At 41.8% G+C, this 17,657-nt stretch overlaps 1 protein-coding gene and 1 long non-coding RNA gene across 2 annotated transcripts in view; one reads left to right on the top strand and one right to left on the bottom strand.

The window, feature by feature from the left end:
• The window catches only part of LOC129350820 (uncharacterized), a 107,939-nt gene extending 101,866 nt beyond the window's left edge, over positions 1-6,073 (bottom strand). Inside the window, exon 1 of the long non-coding RNA XR_008604342.1 lies at positions 5,895-6,073. This is a non-coding gene — a long non-coding RNA (uncharacterized LOC129350820). The remainder of the gene's footprint in view (positions 1-5,894) is intronic.
• The window catches only part of zgc:171482 (zinc finger protein), a 56,520-nt gene that overhangs the window by 36,091 nt on the left and 2,772 nt on the right, over positions 1-17,657 (top strand). The window contains exon 6 of the mRNA XM_023295916.3: positions 5,925-6,021. Within this exon, the coding sequence (XP_023151684.1) occupies positions 5,925-6,021 (97 nt within the window). The remainder of the gene's footprint in view (positions 1-5,924; positions 6,022-17,657) is intronic.

Below are 17,657 nucleotides of genomic sequence, written 5' to 3'. Positions count from 1 at the left end.
CAGCCCAGAATGCACACTAGTGCCTCGCGACACCTCTACAGCACACATATACAAATTTGAAGCACTCGTATCGCATAGCGCTCAGCACACAGATTCTGCCGAACACATGCGGATCCTCGGAGAGCCCAAGCCGTGCCATTCGCTGCGTGCTCCAGGTGCCGTGACACAAACCATCATCTCAAGAAGCCAATCATATTAAAAGCATGAGTCATGTTGCCGCCTCCACAGGCTCAGAGGCTTTAAGTGGTGTCATGTTAGATATCGTTCTCTATCCACACTGTGACCCAGATCCCACAAACTCGAGTGTTTTTGTTATTATTTTTTGTGAGATTTTGACTCCAAATCTCACCATGTGGCTACAGAAAACATTTAAAAATGCAAATTTAAAAATAGAAATTTTCCTTTTGCTTCATCTGACATACTTGCACTTGATAAAGATAGATGCTCCACTGCAAAATCTATTACGTCTTTTCAGATGCAATGAACTGGTCTTAGATTTCTAAGTGAGCTCGGCGCTGACGTGGTCTATTATACGTGCCATCAATCAAGTGTTTGTTCCAGTGCCTTTAGTTTCAAACACTTTGTTCATCACAGCACGGCTCCATTGTCAGGACTCGTTTGTTCCTCAGACACATTTCCGTTGGTGCAAGATTCTCACATCCGATTGGCTTTTATCACCACTTCAGGTGTGAAGTCACAGGTGTGTTGAGTGTAATCTCATAGGGAGGGTTGAAAGTGAGGCGGCATCGCAGCGAAGAGAAACACAGAGGGGAGGGGGGAGAAATGAGGAATTCAGTCTCAGCCAAGAACAGATCCATCTCTGTCCTTCTGTCCCCCCTTTTCCCTTTGTGGAACTGTTTTCTCTTTACATTTCTGTTCATCTTGTTCCCACCCCCTCCCTGCTGCTATACTCTATCTTGTCCTTTTGTTGGTCGTTGTTGTGGTTGTTTGTGAGTAACTGTTGGTGTGTGCACCACCCGAGGTTTGGATCTGCCGACATGTCTCATCTGTCATCCTCATTAGCTCCCCATAAGGCACAGGTGAATTATTTACACACCGATATCTCCTCTCCAAACTATAGCCACAGAATCTGCCTGTTGTATTTTGGATGGCTGTGTCCTGTTGATGACGCTGACCTTTACTTGGACTCATATATTCTTTCTTATCCCACCGTGCCCACGACCAAAACACATCATAAAATCCCCATGACATTTATATGGACACCGTTTCTTACTCTTGAAATTTCTGGTGTAATTGTGCAGACGGGGCACAGGGGAGAAAGTCGTGATGTTCCCACAACTAGGTGCCAGACAAAGCCCTTGGAGATGGATTACAGAGGTGGACGAGGGAGTTGCAGTGGGGGTGTCTGCTGACGAGGGAAGGAGCCCGGCTGACTCGGCCGTGTCTTTACATAAATCACGACAGGGGTAGAAGCCCCTGAAGACAGAGGCAGCGCATTGTCTCTGCTCTCCGGAGACTCAGTAGAGAATTAGAAGCAGTGAGATAAGCGTCTAGGACTGGAGTGTGTGCGTCTCCGTATGTGCGTGTGGGTTTGTGTGTGAAGACCCGAGAGAGGGTGAAGTACTAAAGCAGAGAGAAAATTGTGTGTAATTGATGACTGAGCCTGAGTTGCCAGACAGGGCTGACCTGCTCTTCCACGAGACAATACAGCGTGACACAGTGGCACATCAAAATTACATACATACACACATAACTACCACAGGCATTGTGGGCCTATATTGGCACTACAGGCAGTAGCAATAAAATAAGTGCCATGCACTGAGAATTTGCATTTAAACTTTGGGCTTGTTTATGTATTTTTTGATCATATATTTCCTGATCTACGTCAAAAATGCTGCTAACTATTGACAAAGGTCTTATTTAAAGCCAAAATAATCACTCAAATGATTGCATCATGTGAAATATGATGCACCCAGAGAGAATAATCACTCCGCAGTTCCTCTCAGCTCTAGCATTTTAGCATTTTCAGCTCATAGTTTTCGTTTTAACAGTCTGTAATTCAAACTTTTGTTTTTTTTCCCCCACTTTCTCACCACTCAGTCTCATCAGTGTTGTTTCCAGCAGCAGCAGGCATCTGCTTGCACCAAAATCTGTGCAATGAACCGACTACCTGTCCAGTAGCAGACATTAGACAGAGTGTCAGCAGCTCCCTGGTGATTGTAGTAGAGCATTTAGCAGCTAAAGAGCCAGATATTTCCCTCAGGAGTTAGTGGAGAGACCAAAAACCCAGCTAAATGACTGAATACAAAAAAAAAGCTAAAAAAAAAATGGAGAAAATATTGGACTTACATTCATCAAACTACTAGAAAGGTGACTCCATATGTAACAAATGGTAGCATGGCTTCTATTAGAGGTGTTAAAAAGGCAACTGTTTGCTCATGTTTGCCATATTAACTATACATTGATCATGATTAAGTTTTAATGATGTGTCGGTGTTGTGTTGCAGGAAATACATTTTTTATTGTGGCGAAACACACAATTCGGCCATATTTTATTGAATAGGTTTAATAAAGTTTATATTTCCTAAACTTGGGGTTAGTTTTATTGGAAGGTTCTGGTATGTATCCCAAAACCCATTAACTTCACACATTCTCCAGCTTAAAGAAGTAGTAGTTGGGTACAATTAAACAGACACAGACTAATGAGCTGAAGCATAAACTGGAAAAATGGAACAGAATCTGGCCAGTTTGTTTCAAAGCAATACTTCACAAAGATAGTTTACTATGTATGGTTAAAAAAAAAAAAAAAAAAAAAATGTCTAAAACAGATGGTCTTCCCAATTACTGTCACATTGGCTGCAAAACTAATTAGAATCTCTGTAAGTACTTCAAAGTTTGTTGGTAAAATTCCACTTGGATTTAAGCTGACTCTTCCCATTGCCGAACCCCTCTCTGCTATAGTATTTGTGGTATATTCCTTTGAGATGCACCGTCAAGCCTTAGCTGCAGACTGTTGGTTTTGATTGCATCTCAGTGGGCTTCGTTTTGGATTCAGTTCATTTTTTATTTTGCAAAGCACATGGTAAACTAATGGTGTGCCACAGCACAAAGGCTCTGGGGTAGTAAGAGCTCCATAAACTAATATTCGACCAGCACATGAATAAAATTACAGATGAATACCTTTCAGTTAGATCCTCTGTTGCAGTCTTCTGCCCCATAAGACAGAGGAGAGGAAATAGAGGAAATTCTACCTTGAAATTATCCATATGTAATTTGACTTTCATTGGGTATAGAGTGTACTTAAGGCTCATTTCCTCCTTCTGTGTTTCAAAATCGACAGTGTTCACACAACACTAGATTGTCAGTGCTTACCACCTGAAATCCTTATGAGACTCAAATAAAAGGGGCTGCAGTCTGAGCTTGGCAGAGCATCCTAATGGCACAAGCTACAAATATCATGCTTCAAATGGGTCGTTAATGTTACTGGAGCTGAGGCAAAGTGAAAAAGCCGAAGTTAAAATATATCATTCAGTGCAAGAGAACGTTAAATTCCTCAGCAACAAGGCTCTTGAAATGAACATCGTTTTCACTATTTTCTGAGCGCAAAATGTAGCTTATTACTTTTCTGACAAGCATTTAGTCGTCTCCAAAGCCGTGGTGCCAACAATGCCAGAAGGCTCTGTACATTAAAGGACAGCCACAAACAGCTCCACACCCACTGCCTTAGCTCATCTCACCCCCTCTTTTCTCTCTCCCTGGCATATCTTCTTGTGTAATTAACAAGGCTTAGAACACCCTCACAAATACTGCTCATGCTCCCCCCCAAAAAAACAAAAAAAAAACCCCTGAGCTGCATGCTGTCACTCGTGTTGCACACACACTTTCCCTGCACGTAATTAACATGGATTAGGGCACAGCGTGGTCTTATGCCAGAACTGCTTTATTAATCAAAACACAGTATCTGTGCATGTGTATATCAGTCTATGTTTAAGTGTGTGTGTGTGAGTGCACAAAATACTGGCACTGTCAGAAACTCCAGCATATTTTAAATCAGCGCTACTCAGCCAGGCAGTGTGGAGGTGACATCAATCAGTCTAAAAGCAGGGAAGCTGCCTTTGTCAGCGCACATATACACACTTGCACTTAATCGTATATACAAGAATAGAATTCTTTGTGTAATCCTTGCAGCAGTATAGAATTACCAGGAAGAGAAAGGAAAGTACAATTAGAGAGACTTATCGTTTCTTTCGTTTCCAAATTATCTCTTCTCCAATTAATAGCCTTTTCATTTAGAGAGAAAAGAAGTAATGACATTTTGGCAGAAGAAGATGTACCATCTTTCTTTCTTTTTTTTGTCCCTTTCACACATGCAGACTTAGTTATTAGCTCCAAATAGATGCAAAATATCAACATTTAAGCCCTGGCAGTGCTTACTCCAGGCAACTAATTCAGTTGTGGCTTTCTTGTAAATGGCTCCTTGTCCTTAATCACCCCTGAAACAGACAGAGCGACTCTTGAGGCACACTGGGAGTAGATATGCCACATTATGCAGCTCTAGCCCAGTCTAAATGACCTCCCAACACTCCTAACTATATTACAACTTCATCTCCCAACATACTTCACCAATTACCACCACAGAAGGTCAAAAGGTGATGGAATACACAGACAAGTCATAAATCTCAAGGACAGTAATGACGGCAAAGAAAAGGGCACCCACACCCAGCGAGCACACCCAATTTCAGTTGCAACAAACACCTAAAATCAGACACAAAAAATGGACAACAAAAGACAGACAAGGAGGAAGAGCACAGACAAGCTGAGAGGTAAATGCTTCAAGTAGTTACTTTTTCAGTGGTTTGTCATGCAACCCTAAAGTGTCAAGGCTGATCATCTGTGATCTGAGCAAAGTTCTGCAGTAACGGCTCTGCAGTGTGCAATAAGTGCGAAAACAAAAATAGCATCTCACTGTATCTCTGAGAGATACACAGCCAATTATGTCATGTTGCTGATTGCCCTATCCTCATCGCTACAGAGAGCATTTCCTCTGCTTCCCCTTCCCTCATGAAAGAACGATTTTAAAGCCAGCGCTGCCATGCTGTAGCTACCACATGTGTAAGAAGATGTTGTGTTTTGTTGGGTGGGTACACATCATTTTTCTCCCGTGGTCATTAAATGGCAGCATGCATTTTGCATCACTGCTGCAGCGCGATAACTCATTATCCGTCTTGTCTGCTTCATCTTTTTATACACATCATATTTTTCTCCGGAAATTTCCTCTTTTCACTCGTTCCGTCTACCTAATCCCCACATCCCCGCATTCCAGATCTCTCTCGCTCCTCCACCCCCCCCCCTCACCACTCCATCAGTATCTCCGTCCTCATCTATCTATTTTTGGGAGTTCATTTCGACCACCTGCAAACCCTCTAATTAGTTAACATCTGTGTCTGAGGCGCACCATCTCAAGCATGCATTCACCAACACAATGAAAATGTGCACACACGGCACAGTCATACTCAACATTAGCCTCGAACCCGACCTACTGCACTGCTCGTTTTTTCTAAATTCCTAGTGTCCCAATTCTTCGGTTGAACCCTGCTCAAGTTCAAGTTTCAAAAAGGCACTCACACACACACACACACACACACACACACACACACACACACACAGAAACTAGAAAGAAGAAGGCGCTTATCTCAGAATCTAAAAATGTAACTGGTTTTCCGCTAATGATTAGTCTAATCAAATCTCTTCCCAGAAACACTCTAATTAGGAAAATTACCCTGCACTTTACACTGTTTACTCAGTGTCAGTTCAGATTTTTATTGTTGCTCATGTTGGCCTCACTGATACTTGCTAGTGATCCAGATTATGATCACTTTTAAGGATTTTTATGAGCCATACTTATTGAAAATGTCCCAACAATAACCGATGTACCTGTGCGGTTGTGTGTTTACGTCTCTCCAGGGCTGCGCAGTAGTTACTCTTGCAGTGTCTGCAGTGTGGTCCTCAACTCCATCGAGCAGTACCATGCACACCTCCAGGGCTCCAAGCACCAGAATAAGTAAGTATAGTGGATGGATGGATAGATGGATGGATCCCTGTGAAGAAACACAGTGTGTAAATTTCTGAAACAATCTGACAATAACTTCATGCAGCAGCAGGCCTCGTTTGTGGAGGTGTGAAAGTAAGCAGACTGTGAATTTCTCTGTCAAGGTCTTTTCTTGCAATACTTTTTGTACAAACAAGAACCACACCATCTCCAATAGTGTCCAAACTTATACCAATTTGTACAATTCATGGAAACCACTGAGACTATCAAGGTAAATATGCACCAACGCTTTTATGCGAGGTTCAGAACAAGAAATAATTATGCCTGATGAGATGGTCATTGTGTTTCCTGCACATTCGTCACCAACCTGTCATGGCTTGCTGTCTTTTCTAACCCGTTTTTGGAAAGGAGGACTACTTGAAACAACAATGGAAACAGACAATGATGTGAATGACACTGGCTGTCATGTGCTTGGAAAAGCTTAAAAAATGGAACAAAACATGACTGGGGATCCAGTTGTGGGTTGCACCAAAAGAACAGTATGAGTTCCATATTCTTCAGGCTATGTTTTACTTTACTGTGTTGTGAGGAGGAGCGCTTTTAGAAATGTCACAGAACCTGTTACGGGATATCTCACACAACAGGAGAGATGGTAGAAAAAAATCTGGCATGCTAGTCTTACTGTCAGGATGTCAAATATGACATACTACACAAGACAAAATGATTAGTTGTTCAAGTATAAGATGCTGATTTTCAGTCCTGACACTATACATCTTTCAGTACTGCCTGTTTTTGTGCAAATATAATGAAGTCTTAACCCAGTATTAGTGGGGACGTATTTGAAATGCATAAAACAAATAAAAACCTGTGTGTATTTGGATAAGATGTACAACAACAATTTGTATAAGATGATCTATGAGTGTAATAATTTGTCTTCAAAATGATCAAGGTGGATCTAAAGCTAAGAGTTTTAAGAAACTTTAGTGTTGTGTTTTTTTTCCTGACTGTAGCTGAAGAATTTATACAGCTTTGGGTGCAACCTCCTTGTTGTCTGATCAACAAGGAAACAGGGAAAAAAGCTGATAATCCCACTGAGCAGGACCACTATGGAGCAGACTGCAGTAATACGATGGCAATAATGTAGAGTTATTCCATATAAAAATGACTGTTGCACAATGGGGTTTGGTCATTTTCATTACCGATTTTAGAACATGTAGTTACAGCCAATGTACAGGAAATTATATCCATCAGCAGCAAGAGACTGCGATATGGAACAGTTACATTTCATGCATTTACCATGAGATAGCTGTGAGCGTGGCTATAGGCAGAGGAGCGCTGTGTGTCTGTGCATGTATGTGTCTCTCTGTATTTATGGCAATCTAATGGAAACTGGGCATGCTGCAAATAGAGTATCTGTCAGCTAAAAAGGTGCCTGAGGATATAATTTTGTTTTCACAGATTTTCTCTCTTCCTTTTTGTCTTCTTTTAGAAGGTGGAGGCGACTAAAATTACTGTTTTTAACCACCCCAGAGCATAACATGTCTGGGCTGCACACACCAAACTTCTGCAAACATGTTAACTCTCAGACAGAGAGTGGTGGGTGTAGTGAGAAAAACAACAGCGATAACAAGGATGAGAGAGGCAAAGAGTGAAGAAGGAGGAGACAAAAACAGAAAGTAAATAATAGGATAGATTTTCTTTGAGCCAAGGATAAATTCCAAAACTTTCTACTCACTGGACACGATATTAAGATTTCTATTATTTATTATGGAAAACACCAAACATGGCTTGTTATCTACACAGATCATAAAGCGTGTGGTGTATATATATATATATATATATATATATATATATATAGTGTTTCACTGTTCTAAAGCCCTTTTCAAACATGGGATAAACATCATCGCTTGACTCATCAATGATAAAGTGATGTATACTGTATAATAGTAAATTAATAAACAAAAATCTATAATTTATAAAAATCTAAACCAGTTAATGACGTTAGAAATGCTGTTTATTTTTGCATAAATCCATACAACTCTTTCTTTGGAGACCCTCATATGGCTCATGCTGCTGTTTGATGCTGCTTGTGTTTAATAAATTGGAGAAAACGCTCCTACAAACAGCTGGAATCTACAAACCAAACCTCATCTCTTGCTGATGTTTTATCAAAACCCAGATTAAATTGATTATTGGCGAGTCTCATTATTAAGACCTTTTACATTCTGCCTTCACTGCAGTAAAGTTCAGTTTGTAATTGTGAAACTTAAGGGCAAACTGAAAGAAACAGTGTTTTCTGCTTTTGACAGTAAAGTGTGACTTAGTGCTCTGTGATGCTTTTGAACTGATATTAGTTCTGATATGTAGAAAACCTTTCCCCACATCACTTCACACAAATTGGTGTATGAAGTTTGTGCATTGTCTATCAATGGTACAACATGCAGGTCAATCTTTTGCCATTTTGAAAGTGATATGGAAATGTTACTAGGATCAAACTAGTAAGTTGCTATCGTGACTTTTACAGAACAGTGAGCAAGATTCTCATTCAAATGCCGTCAGATTAGTTAAAAGACATGCATGTCTGAAAGATGTTTAACTGTACTAGTAATTCTAAGTAATTGCGTTCGAATAAGTAGAATACATTTAATTTAGTTTTGAGAAATTGTGTAAGACTCAATAATAGATTAAAGTAATTGTTAAGATAAGGTATTGTAAATGCAAAGACACAATTCTTGATGTAAATGTCAACAAAGAACCAAAAGAAAAAATGCAAGTGGCTGATGCTAAAGGTGCAGATGAGGCTGACAACAACACGTTTGCTCAAAGGTTTTACCCCAATTCTACCAGACAATCTCATTTTTCTCTTACCCAAAGTGTTATCTGTCCTTTCAGAGGGCTTCAGTGTGTGATTTGCTGAGGTGCAGAGATACTGCAGAGGCTCACATCGGTACTCAAGTAAAATATCAAACGGAACTGAAAGGTTACTTGATTTAGTAGGCAAACGCTGATGTGATGTGCTTTTTCTCTGACAGAGAGACAGACATTTTGCAGGTGCAAATTCTGGGAAGTACTATTAGTAAATGCATTATTATATTTATAAGGAAATGTTGATTAGGAGGAAAATGTGCTTTTCATCAGCTAAATGTCCCACAAGTAATTGTAGAAGTCAATGTTCATTAACAGCTACATGCCACCAAGCAACTTTCTGAACCCGTAATACAGCTTTTCACTCACTCCAGTCACTCTAGATCAGAGTGTCAGCTAAACTCCTAAAAAGTGTGATTGTTGGGTGGCATAATATCTCTGCATAGAGACTGTAAATCCTGCAGAAAAAAACGGTGGCTCATAACTCTCTCACTCTGTCAGTTTTAGTGTTGCAAAGCGGAAAAGAGGGCAGACACACTGAAAGAGTCATGTTTATGAGCGAGAACGAGAGAGTAAGCAAGACTGACAAGAGAGACGGTGTGCACCACAGACACTGCGAGACAGATGGGAACAGGGATGCGGAAAGATGGGAAGACGCATCATGTTTGAGACAGAGGCACAAGAAATGAAAAGGGTACAGAGGTGGCAAAAGGCTGAGGCAAAACTGATGAGAAAAGGCAGATGAACACGGAGAAATGCAGTAATACAGACAGAACTGGGATGTATTGGATGCAGAAAGGTGCCAAGAGCAAAAGAACATAGAACAAAATTGCAGCAGAGAGTAAATCTCAGTAATCTGAACTGAGAGGTAGAGCCAAAGAGGTATGGAGCAGATTTGGAGTGGACAGTGAGGTGAAGCCGTCATTGCTGACAGCTGCAGGGTTACACCTCTGAGGATGGAGAGCTTGGATTCACAGGGCAATGATGGATGAGAGAGACTGAGGGTGCAGTACCAGGGAGATTTACAGGGGAAGTACTGATAGGTCACTGGATAGAAGGGAGAAAGTCCCTCATTGACTTTATCAGACAGGCTTACAGGAAGTGGAAGTGGTGTGAAGTAGAAGGAATTTGGCAGAGATTCGTGCAGAGCTGGGGTTCAGTCATATTTCCAAGCAATGAAATTTACTCAGGATTGTTCGCAGGGATGTCAACACAAGGAGGAGACATGTTTCATAGCACAGCGAGGGTTTGGTGACTTCTTAAGCAGGATACATGCAGCAGTATGTTGGAAATGGGACAACATATTGTGACATTTGAGACCGAAGCATTCCTGTGGATAATGATGTATTTTGCATGTAGTTTATGAGTCTGTATGTATAAACCTAAAAGGAAAAAACTATTGAAAGTGTCTGTCAGAAAAGCTTTAATGTGCCTTGCTATTGATTCTTCAAGTCTTTTGAACACTACTGGAGGGATGAACACCATTCTTCTTAAATATATTACCTCATTTGGGGTTTGGATGGTGGTGTGGTCTAACGTATCGGTCCCAGACCTCTTGTAGGCGTTTAATTGAGTTGAGATCTGGTGACTCTAAAGGCCATGGGTAATGACTGAATTCATTTTCATCAAATCATTCAGTGACCTCGTGTCCTATGGATAGGGTTGTTGTTATCTAGGAAGAGTGCACAGCCATTACAATGGAAATGTTTCCTGATAGAAAAAAGATAATCGTACAGAACAACTTTGGATTGATCTGCAGTGAGCCTTCCTTCTAAAGGGGCAAGTGGACCCAAACCATGCCAGCAAAATGCCCCTCACAGCATAACAGAACCACCACTTCCCTTTCCCTTTAATTTGTCACTCCTTTGCAGTTTAATAGCACAGCAGCCATTTACTTTGAGTCATTATATTTCAAAACATAATTTAAAATTGCCATTCTCTGTTTTTAAATGTGCAACGCTATGGATTGCGGATATTTATCCTAAGCAGGTTCTGCAGGAGGGTCAACTCAGAGGCAGTGTGTAGCGTCCATGAGAGATCCAAACAATTTTATTGTACAACAGCCCTGAGCCCTCTCAGACTTATTGCAAACACGTGCTGAATACTGAAGTCCATGAGAGCAAACACTGGCACTGGAAATAAGTCTTCCCAGCTCTGTTGCGCTGCTGCATCGATCCTCTGGGAAGCAGAACAAGACCGAAGGTTCCACCTCATCAACCTCTCTTCCTCTGCCTTCAACCAGTCACTCAGGTGAAACACAATATGGGTACAGGAGTGGTGTGTCAGGAACCACTTTAGGCTACGTGTCTGTCCCGCATCAGCATATATTACTTTTTAGCCTTTATAACATGCTGCGCTATGGGGATATGATATGATAGCATATAATGCCCCTGTCACGCTATGTTGTGCTACAAATTGTGTAAAGTGTCACTTTTCTGCTGTTATGAGAGTGTAAATACATTCCTAAGTTCATGGGCACACACAGATTGCAGCAGAAATAAGAAACCTGACAACCTTAAGGCATCGCAAGTGAAGAAGTAAGAGGACATAAGGGCCCATAAATGAGAACTATGTGTGTGTGCTTCAGGGTTGGCCTGGTTGTCTAGTACATGGCCTGAGTACAAATGTTTTCACCAAGTCTGTTTCCTTTAAGAACAATCTGTCAAGCTGAAATTTGGTTTATGTGTGTGTACCTTGCATATATGTGTGTGGATAAATGTGGAGACGCAGCAGCATTTATGGAAAAGAGGCTGAGATTTATCCATTCATATCTCTGGGTTGTTTACTTGGTGGACAAGATTTGCCAAAGTTATGTGCAATCTTCCACCCTAAGTTTGAGTGAGTGTGTGCATATATATGTGTGGGTCATATGTGTGTTCTTTCACACTCAGGATGAGCTTTGGCTTGTGTAAGGAGCTTTCCGGAGGAGACGAAAGCACGGCTGACAGTGGCAGGGGATTAGCTCTCACCGAAGAAACATCCATGAAGACTGCGTGTGTGTGTGTGTGTGTGTGTGTGTGTGTGTGTGTGTGTGTGTGTGTGTGTGTGTGTGTGTGTGATGTTTGGCATTAGGAATGTGTCACCGTAAAACAACAACAGATTTCTCTATTCTTTAAACAGCTGGATGCATCTATCTGCCAGCTCTTCTTATCTGTGCCGAGCATCTGCTTCACACGCAGTCAGCTGCAGGTCATTTGAAATGCTGCAGACTCCACCACAGTCGCTCCAGACTGGCTGCTGTAATTGGACCTGTACACCATGATAACAGCAGAGATATAACTAGATAAACTTGGCAGAACATTTTCACAGTTTACAGTGTGTTGCAATTAAACCATTGCACTTAGCTGGCCGGCGGACAGGGACACAAGTAGGCAGAACATAACGGAAGCAGATAGAAGAACGTTAAATCCCCATGTTGGTTTCTGACTCAAGCACTCCTAAAACTAATGGTTCATTTTTTTTTTTTAAAGTGAAAATTAAAGAAGAAACATAAGGCGAGCAGTTGACAGCAGCTGAACAGGCCTACTGCTGTGTTAGAATCTGGCAAGTTTTGATGATGGCAGGCTGTTCCCAGCGGTGACTGGAAGCCCGTGCACATCGAGAAGGTAATTTGAGACCAAGTTTTTAAAATTATATACAAGTCCACATCCAAATAACAGTGTAGACGCAGCAGTTGGTAAGCCATGATATTTGTGTAATACAGATGTGACAGAGGATTGCAGTAATTACTTTGTTAAAAAAAAAAAAATCATGTTGAAGTTTCTGAAACCTTCTGAACTCCAATTACTGGGCGCTTTGTTCTTTACTCCTTTCACATTTTTACTCACTGTGGACTCCTTTTTCACTGCAATCTAAAGTCCAGCACCTTGATGGAAACAGGTGGAGGTGAATTTCTTCATTACTTATTTAGTAAAAGCCTAAATTAAATAATCTAACCAACATGAACCAACGTGGGTTTGGGGTTTAGAGGGTTGATTCTGTCAAATTTTCTTGTTTTGTTGTCAGTAAGTCAGCAACAGTTCAATACATCAACAACTTGATGTGTTATGCTGTTCTATAGCACTGATATGCTCAAAGAGGCTTAATATTTACTGTCTTTTAACTACCTACCTCCCCTGCATACTTCTTACTTACAAATTCAGATAATATGTTGCTTAATTTGCAGTTTCCAAATGAACATGTAGCTTGAATAAAACAGAAATTCCTCAAATGTAATTCACCTCACTTAGTCTATAAAACATTTATTGCTGTTCTGATTTATCGGTCAGGCTCTATTATATAGATCTGACTGTCTGGTTCATTGTTCATATTATTGATATTCAGTGGTTTGAACCAGAAAAAGAGGTGTTAGAAATCTCATAGTCATTGTAGAGACCATCCTCAAGGCCATGATGGCTTTTATGCATCCATTAGCAGCAAACTTATAGCACCTGAGAAATTTTTGCCTATGTATACATCCATTGAAACCAAAAAAAAAATGCAAGATAGGACACTAATTAGCTGCTTGGAATCTATAAGAGAAAGAACTGCAACCAGTAAATTGCAGTTTACTTGAGGCGAATATTCAGCTTGGTTGTATATCTCTGACCAATGACACTGCTGGGGCTTTAACTACCTGCGTAATATTGTTCATGTTCACATCGCTCATAAGGATTGCTTGGCTCTTGCGTTCTGGGGGCTTTTGCTATGGTTATACAATTCCAACCTCTGGTCTGCCTTTATGTGTGTTTTATGTGCATAGTGTGTAGCTGTGCATGATGATGCTGATGTTAGCGCAGGCCCCAAGGGTGTGATGGTGAGGTCTGGGACAATCCATTTATCCTACTCACCCCAGTAATTATTCAGCATGAGTATCACAGCAGCACATACACAGAAACTAATGCACATTTAAGAGAGGAAGGCTCGCAGAAAGACAGAGAGGGTGGCAGCGAGTGCGAGAGATGACAGTGGTTAGTGTGGAGTAACACTGAATGCAAATGGTTGCGCTATCGACCTGCTAATAGGCTAGCTGCATGCATGTGTGTGCGTCGTGGCCCGAGCGTTTTTCTGCGTGTGTGTGCTCATGTATCCTCTCTCTGCTTGAGGCAAGGTGAAAGGTTAATTCAGGACTCTTGCTGGTTAGCTCTCCTCTCACATGCTTCCTCCGTCACACTTGAACACACACAAACACACATGTGGGCTCGTGCCTTCGGCTTCTGCTCATCTTCCCCCAAAGATACTTGTCCTTGCCTTCCCTCACACCTTCTGCCAAAAAAGAAATAAAAAAAAATATCACACAAACAGACCGTGTTTGCATGCACACACACAGAAACACACAGACAGACACACTGCCCTGAGCATCGCTGTCTGTGATGTTCATAAGGTGAGGGGTGTGGAGGTGGGGGGTTAGGCTTGAGTCATGACTCAACAACACCCCCCCCCCCCCCCCCTTTAGCAACTGCTGGACTGTGTTTACCTGGCACACACACACATGCAGACACATATACAACGTGCCAAGGTGACCTTCACATCCTCACCAACACCTCCCTCGGACACAGACACTCATGCACTCGCCCCGTCCTCTCTCTCCCTCTCACACATTCTCATCCTCATATATCTTACATCCCACATGTGTGGCCCTGGGACAGATTATTGGATTAGTCTATTAACAACCCCCATTCACTCACAGACCGTGACCTTTATTTTTACCCCGTCCCCTGCGTCACCTTTCTACTACGTTCCTTGGCCTTGTCATCTTTCCTGCCCTCCTCCTACTATTTCTCACCTTCTCCCTCCTTGCTCAGACATGGCCTCAATCTATTAGTTATTTCTGTGCAATGCGCATACTGGCATGTGTGAAGATATATTTGTTGCAGAGTATGTGAGGTGGTACTTTACAAATGCACTATGTCGAAAGCACAGTATGTAAAAGTTGCACGCAATATGCATGGAAAAGAAAACAAAATATTTGGTATGTAGCGGATTCATTACACAGTCAAAACTGTCTCAGGATTTCTTGGAGCATGTTGTTCCCAGGGGGCTGCACAGTGGCATAGTGGTTAGCACTTTCGCCTTGCAGCAAGAAGGTCCCTGGTTCGCGTCCCGGCTTTCCCGGGATCTTTCTGCATGGAGTTTGCATGTTCTCCCTGTGCATGCGTGGGTTTTCTCCGGGTACTCCGGCTTCCTCCCACAGTCCAAAAATATGCTGAGGTTAATTGATCATTCTAAATTGCCCGTAGGTGTGAATGTGAGAGTGCTTGTTTGTCTTTGTATGTGGCCCTGCGACAGACTGGCGACCTGTCTAGGGTGTCCCCTGCCTTCGCCCAAGTCAGCTGGGATAGGCTCCAGCCCCCCCGCGACCCTAGTGAGGATTAAGCGGTGTATAGATAATGGATGGATGGATGGATGTTGTTCCCATAGAAACAGACCAGTCAGGAGACATTTTCAAAATAATAAGACAAATAACAGTGGAACAAATGGCAGCAGTTCAAACCTATGTTTTTGAACAGGCAGAGCCCAATTTAAATGCAACAGATTTTTTCCTTCTGGAATTATGAATTCTCTCTGCTGCTGGTCAATTAATTGACTGACCAAAATACCGAGCAGCATATTTGATTGTTAATGTTTTTTATTGCCATTTGTCAAGCAAGAATATTAAATATTTATAGGTTTAAGCTTCTCAAATGTGAAGATTTCATGCTTTTGTTCAGTTTTATGTCAAACAAAGCTGGACTGTCCTAAGAAGAACAGAGGGAGAAAAAAATATATTAAAAACTACATGCATCTGCTTTTCTTGCATACTGTACAAGCATATCTATTATTCTGCACTCATGAGCATTAATCTATTAGTTAAGCAACAAAAACTTAACTAACATTGTTGACTGATTATTAAATACATCAGTAATGGGTATTATTTTAGACAATTTTAAGGTACAAATGCAGTGCCTGTTCAATATGTGTCCATTTGGAATGAGCTAAACTGCAGCTTGCAGCATGAGTGAGTGAGTGAGTGAGTGAGTGAGTGAGTGAGTGAGTGAGTGAGTGAGTGAGTGAGTGAGTGAGTGAGTGAGTGAGTGAGTGAGTGAGTGAGTGAGTGAGTGAGTGAGTGAGTGAAGTCATTTGTTGCAGGAGGAATGGGGTGTGACTGCAAACACACAGCTGATTCGAGGTGCCTACATTTAGCTGCCAGGATTCAACAACTTTGATCTGGGACTGCAAGCCACATATATGACCTTATATAGATTAATATTTTATGCACAGAGTAACATTTAGTGTTGGTTCAAGCAGTTTGCCCTGTGTGTGCTGCTATATGTGCAGAGCTAAGTCACATCTAAGGCATGAAGTTGTGTATTTTTTATCAGCTATAGATGCTGTATCGTGCAAATCTCAGGGCACAAATGTGTTTGGAAAGCTCACTCTTGTCAGTGAAATATACAGCTGTGCTTTTGAAAACAGTATACAGAGTGCATGCATGTGTATCTAGTACTAAATAATCAAATAGAAACTCAGTTTTCAGCTCCTAACAAGTCTGAGGCCATATATCTCTGCTGGAAACTGGTGGGTTGCCCCCTTTGCGTTGAACATGAGTTAGTGCACCAAGCAAAGGAGTTTAAGTATGTTGTAATCTTGCTCACACATGATAGAACAATGGGGTGTGAGATCAACAGATGGATTGGTGCAGCGTCAGCAGTAATTGTACCAGACTGTAGCAGTGAAGAGGGAGCTGAGCCACAAGGCAAAGCTTTCGATTTACCAGTCGATCAACCCTGACCCATGGTCATGAGCTTTGGCAGTGACCAAAAGAATGAGGTCAAGGATACGAGTGGCCAGAATGAATTTCCTCCATTGGGTGGCTTGGTTCAGTCTTAAAGATATGGTTAGGAGCTCAGACAACTGGAGGGAGCTCAAAGTAGTTGCTGTTCCTTTACATGGAAAGGAGCCAGCTGAGTTGGTTCAGGGCATCGGATCAGAATGCCTCCTAAGCACCTTCTTTTGACGGTTTTCTGGGCAAATCCAACCCCAGGGTAGACCTAGAACTTACTGGATGACTTATACATCTCATCTGACCTGGGCACACCATGCGATTCCCCAAGAAGGAACTGGAAAGCATTGCTGGGAAGAGACAAGTCTGGAATGGCCGAGAAGAGAAAATGGTGGAAACTTGATTTTGATTAGTCACTAGCTTTGACATAACCACCACAATTATGGAGTAGATAGTGGGACAGCTGCTAGTCACTAAAGATGGTGTCCAAAGGAATTTCACATTGGATTTTATTGCTGTTTGAGTTGAGAATGAGCTGCAGGCAGTGAGCTGTTGTGAATGTGCCGTCATCGCCCTCAATGACAAAGGCCCACTTAAGACGAATTTTGTGAAAGCACGACAGAAAACAACTTTTAGCCACAAAATGTAGTCACTCATTCAAATTACTTCAAACTCATCACTGCATCGCCTTAGGTCCTCAGCAGTACACCCTCCAAATATAAAGCAGATCGGATGAACAGTTGTGTGGAGAAAAGACCAGACACACACAGAGAGAGAGAGACTCTTTTCTTCATAGACAAAGAAAGTACTAATAATTTGGATTTAGGTGTCTCGCAGTGTTTTTACTCTGCCACTCTCATTTTGTTGCCCTCCCATCCTCCTCACTGCTACCTGTCCTTTCCCAGACAACAATACAAGCTACCAGAGTCATGCCCTCCCACTCTTCAGAGTGTCCAACGCACTGGATGAGTCCTGACAGAGCAGACAGGGTGTAGAGGCCACTGTTTTAACAGCCATTACCGGGATAGGTGCTGACAGCTAG

Source organism: Amphiprion ocellaris, chromosome 16 (assembly GCF_022539595.1).
Source record: "Amphiprion ocellaris isolate individual 3 ecotype Okinawa chromosome 16, ASM2253959v1, whole genome shotgun sequence".
Taxonomy (NCBI): domain Eukaryota; kingdom Metazoa; phylum Chordata; class Actinopteri; family Pomacentridae; genus Amphiprion; species Amphiprion ocellaris.
Note: the sequence above shows the minus strand (reverse complement) of the source record. Positions and strands in the feature narration are given on the sequence as shown.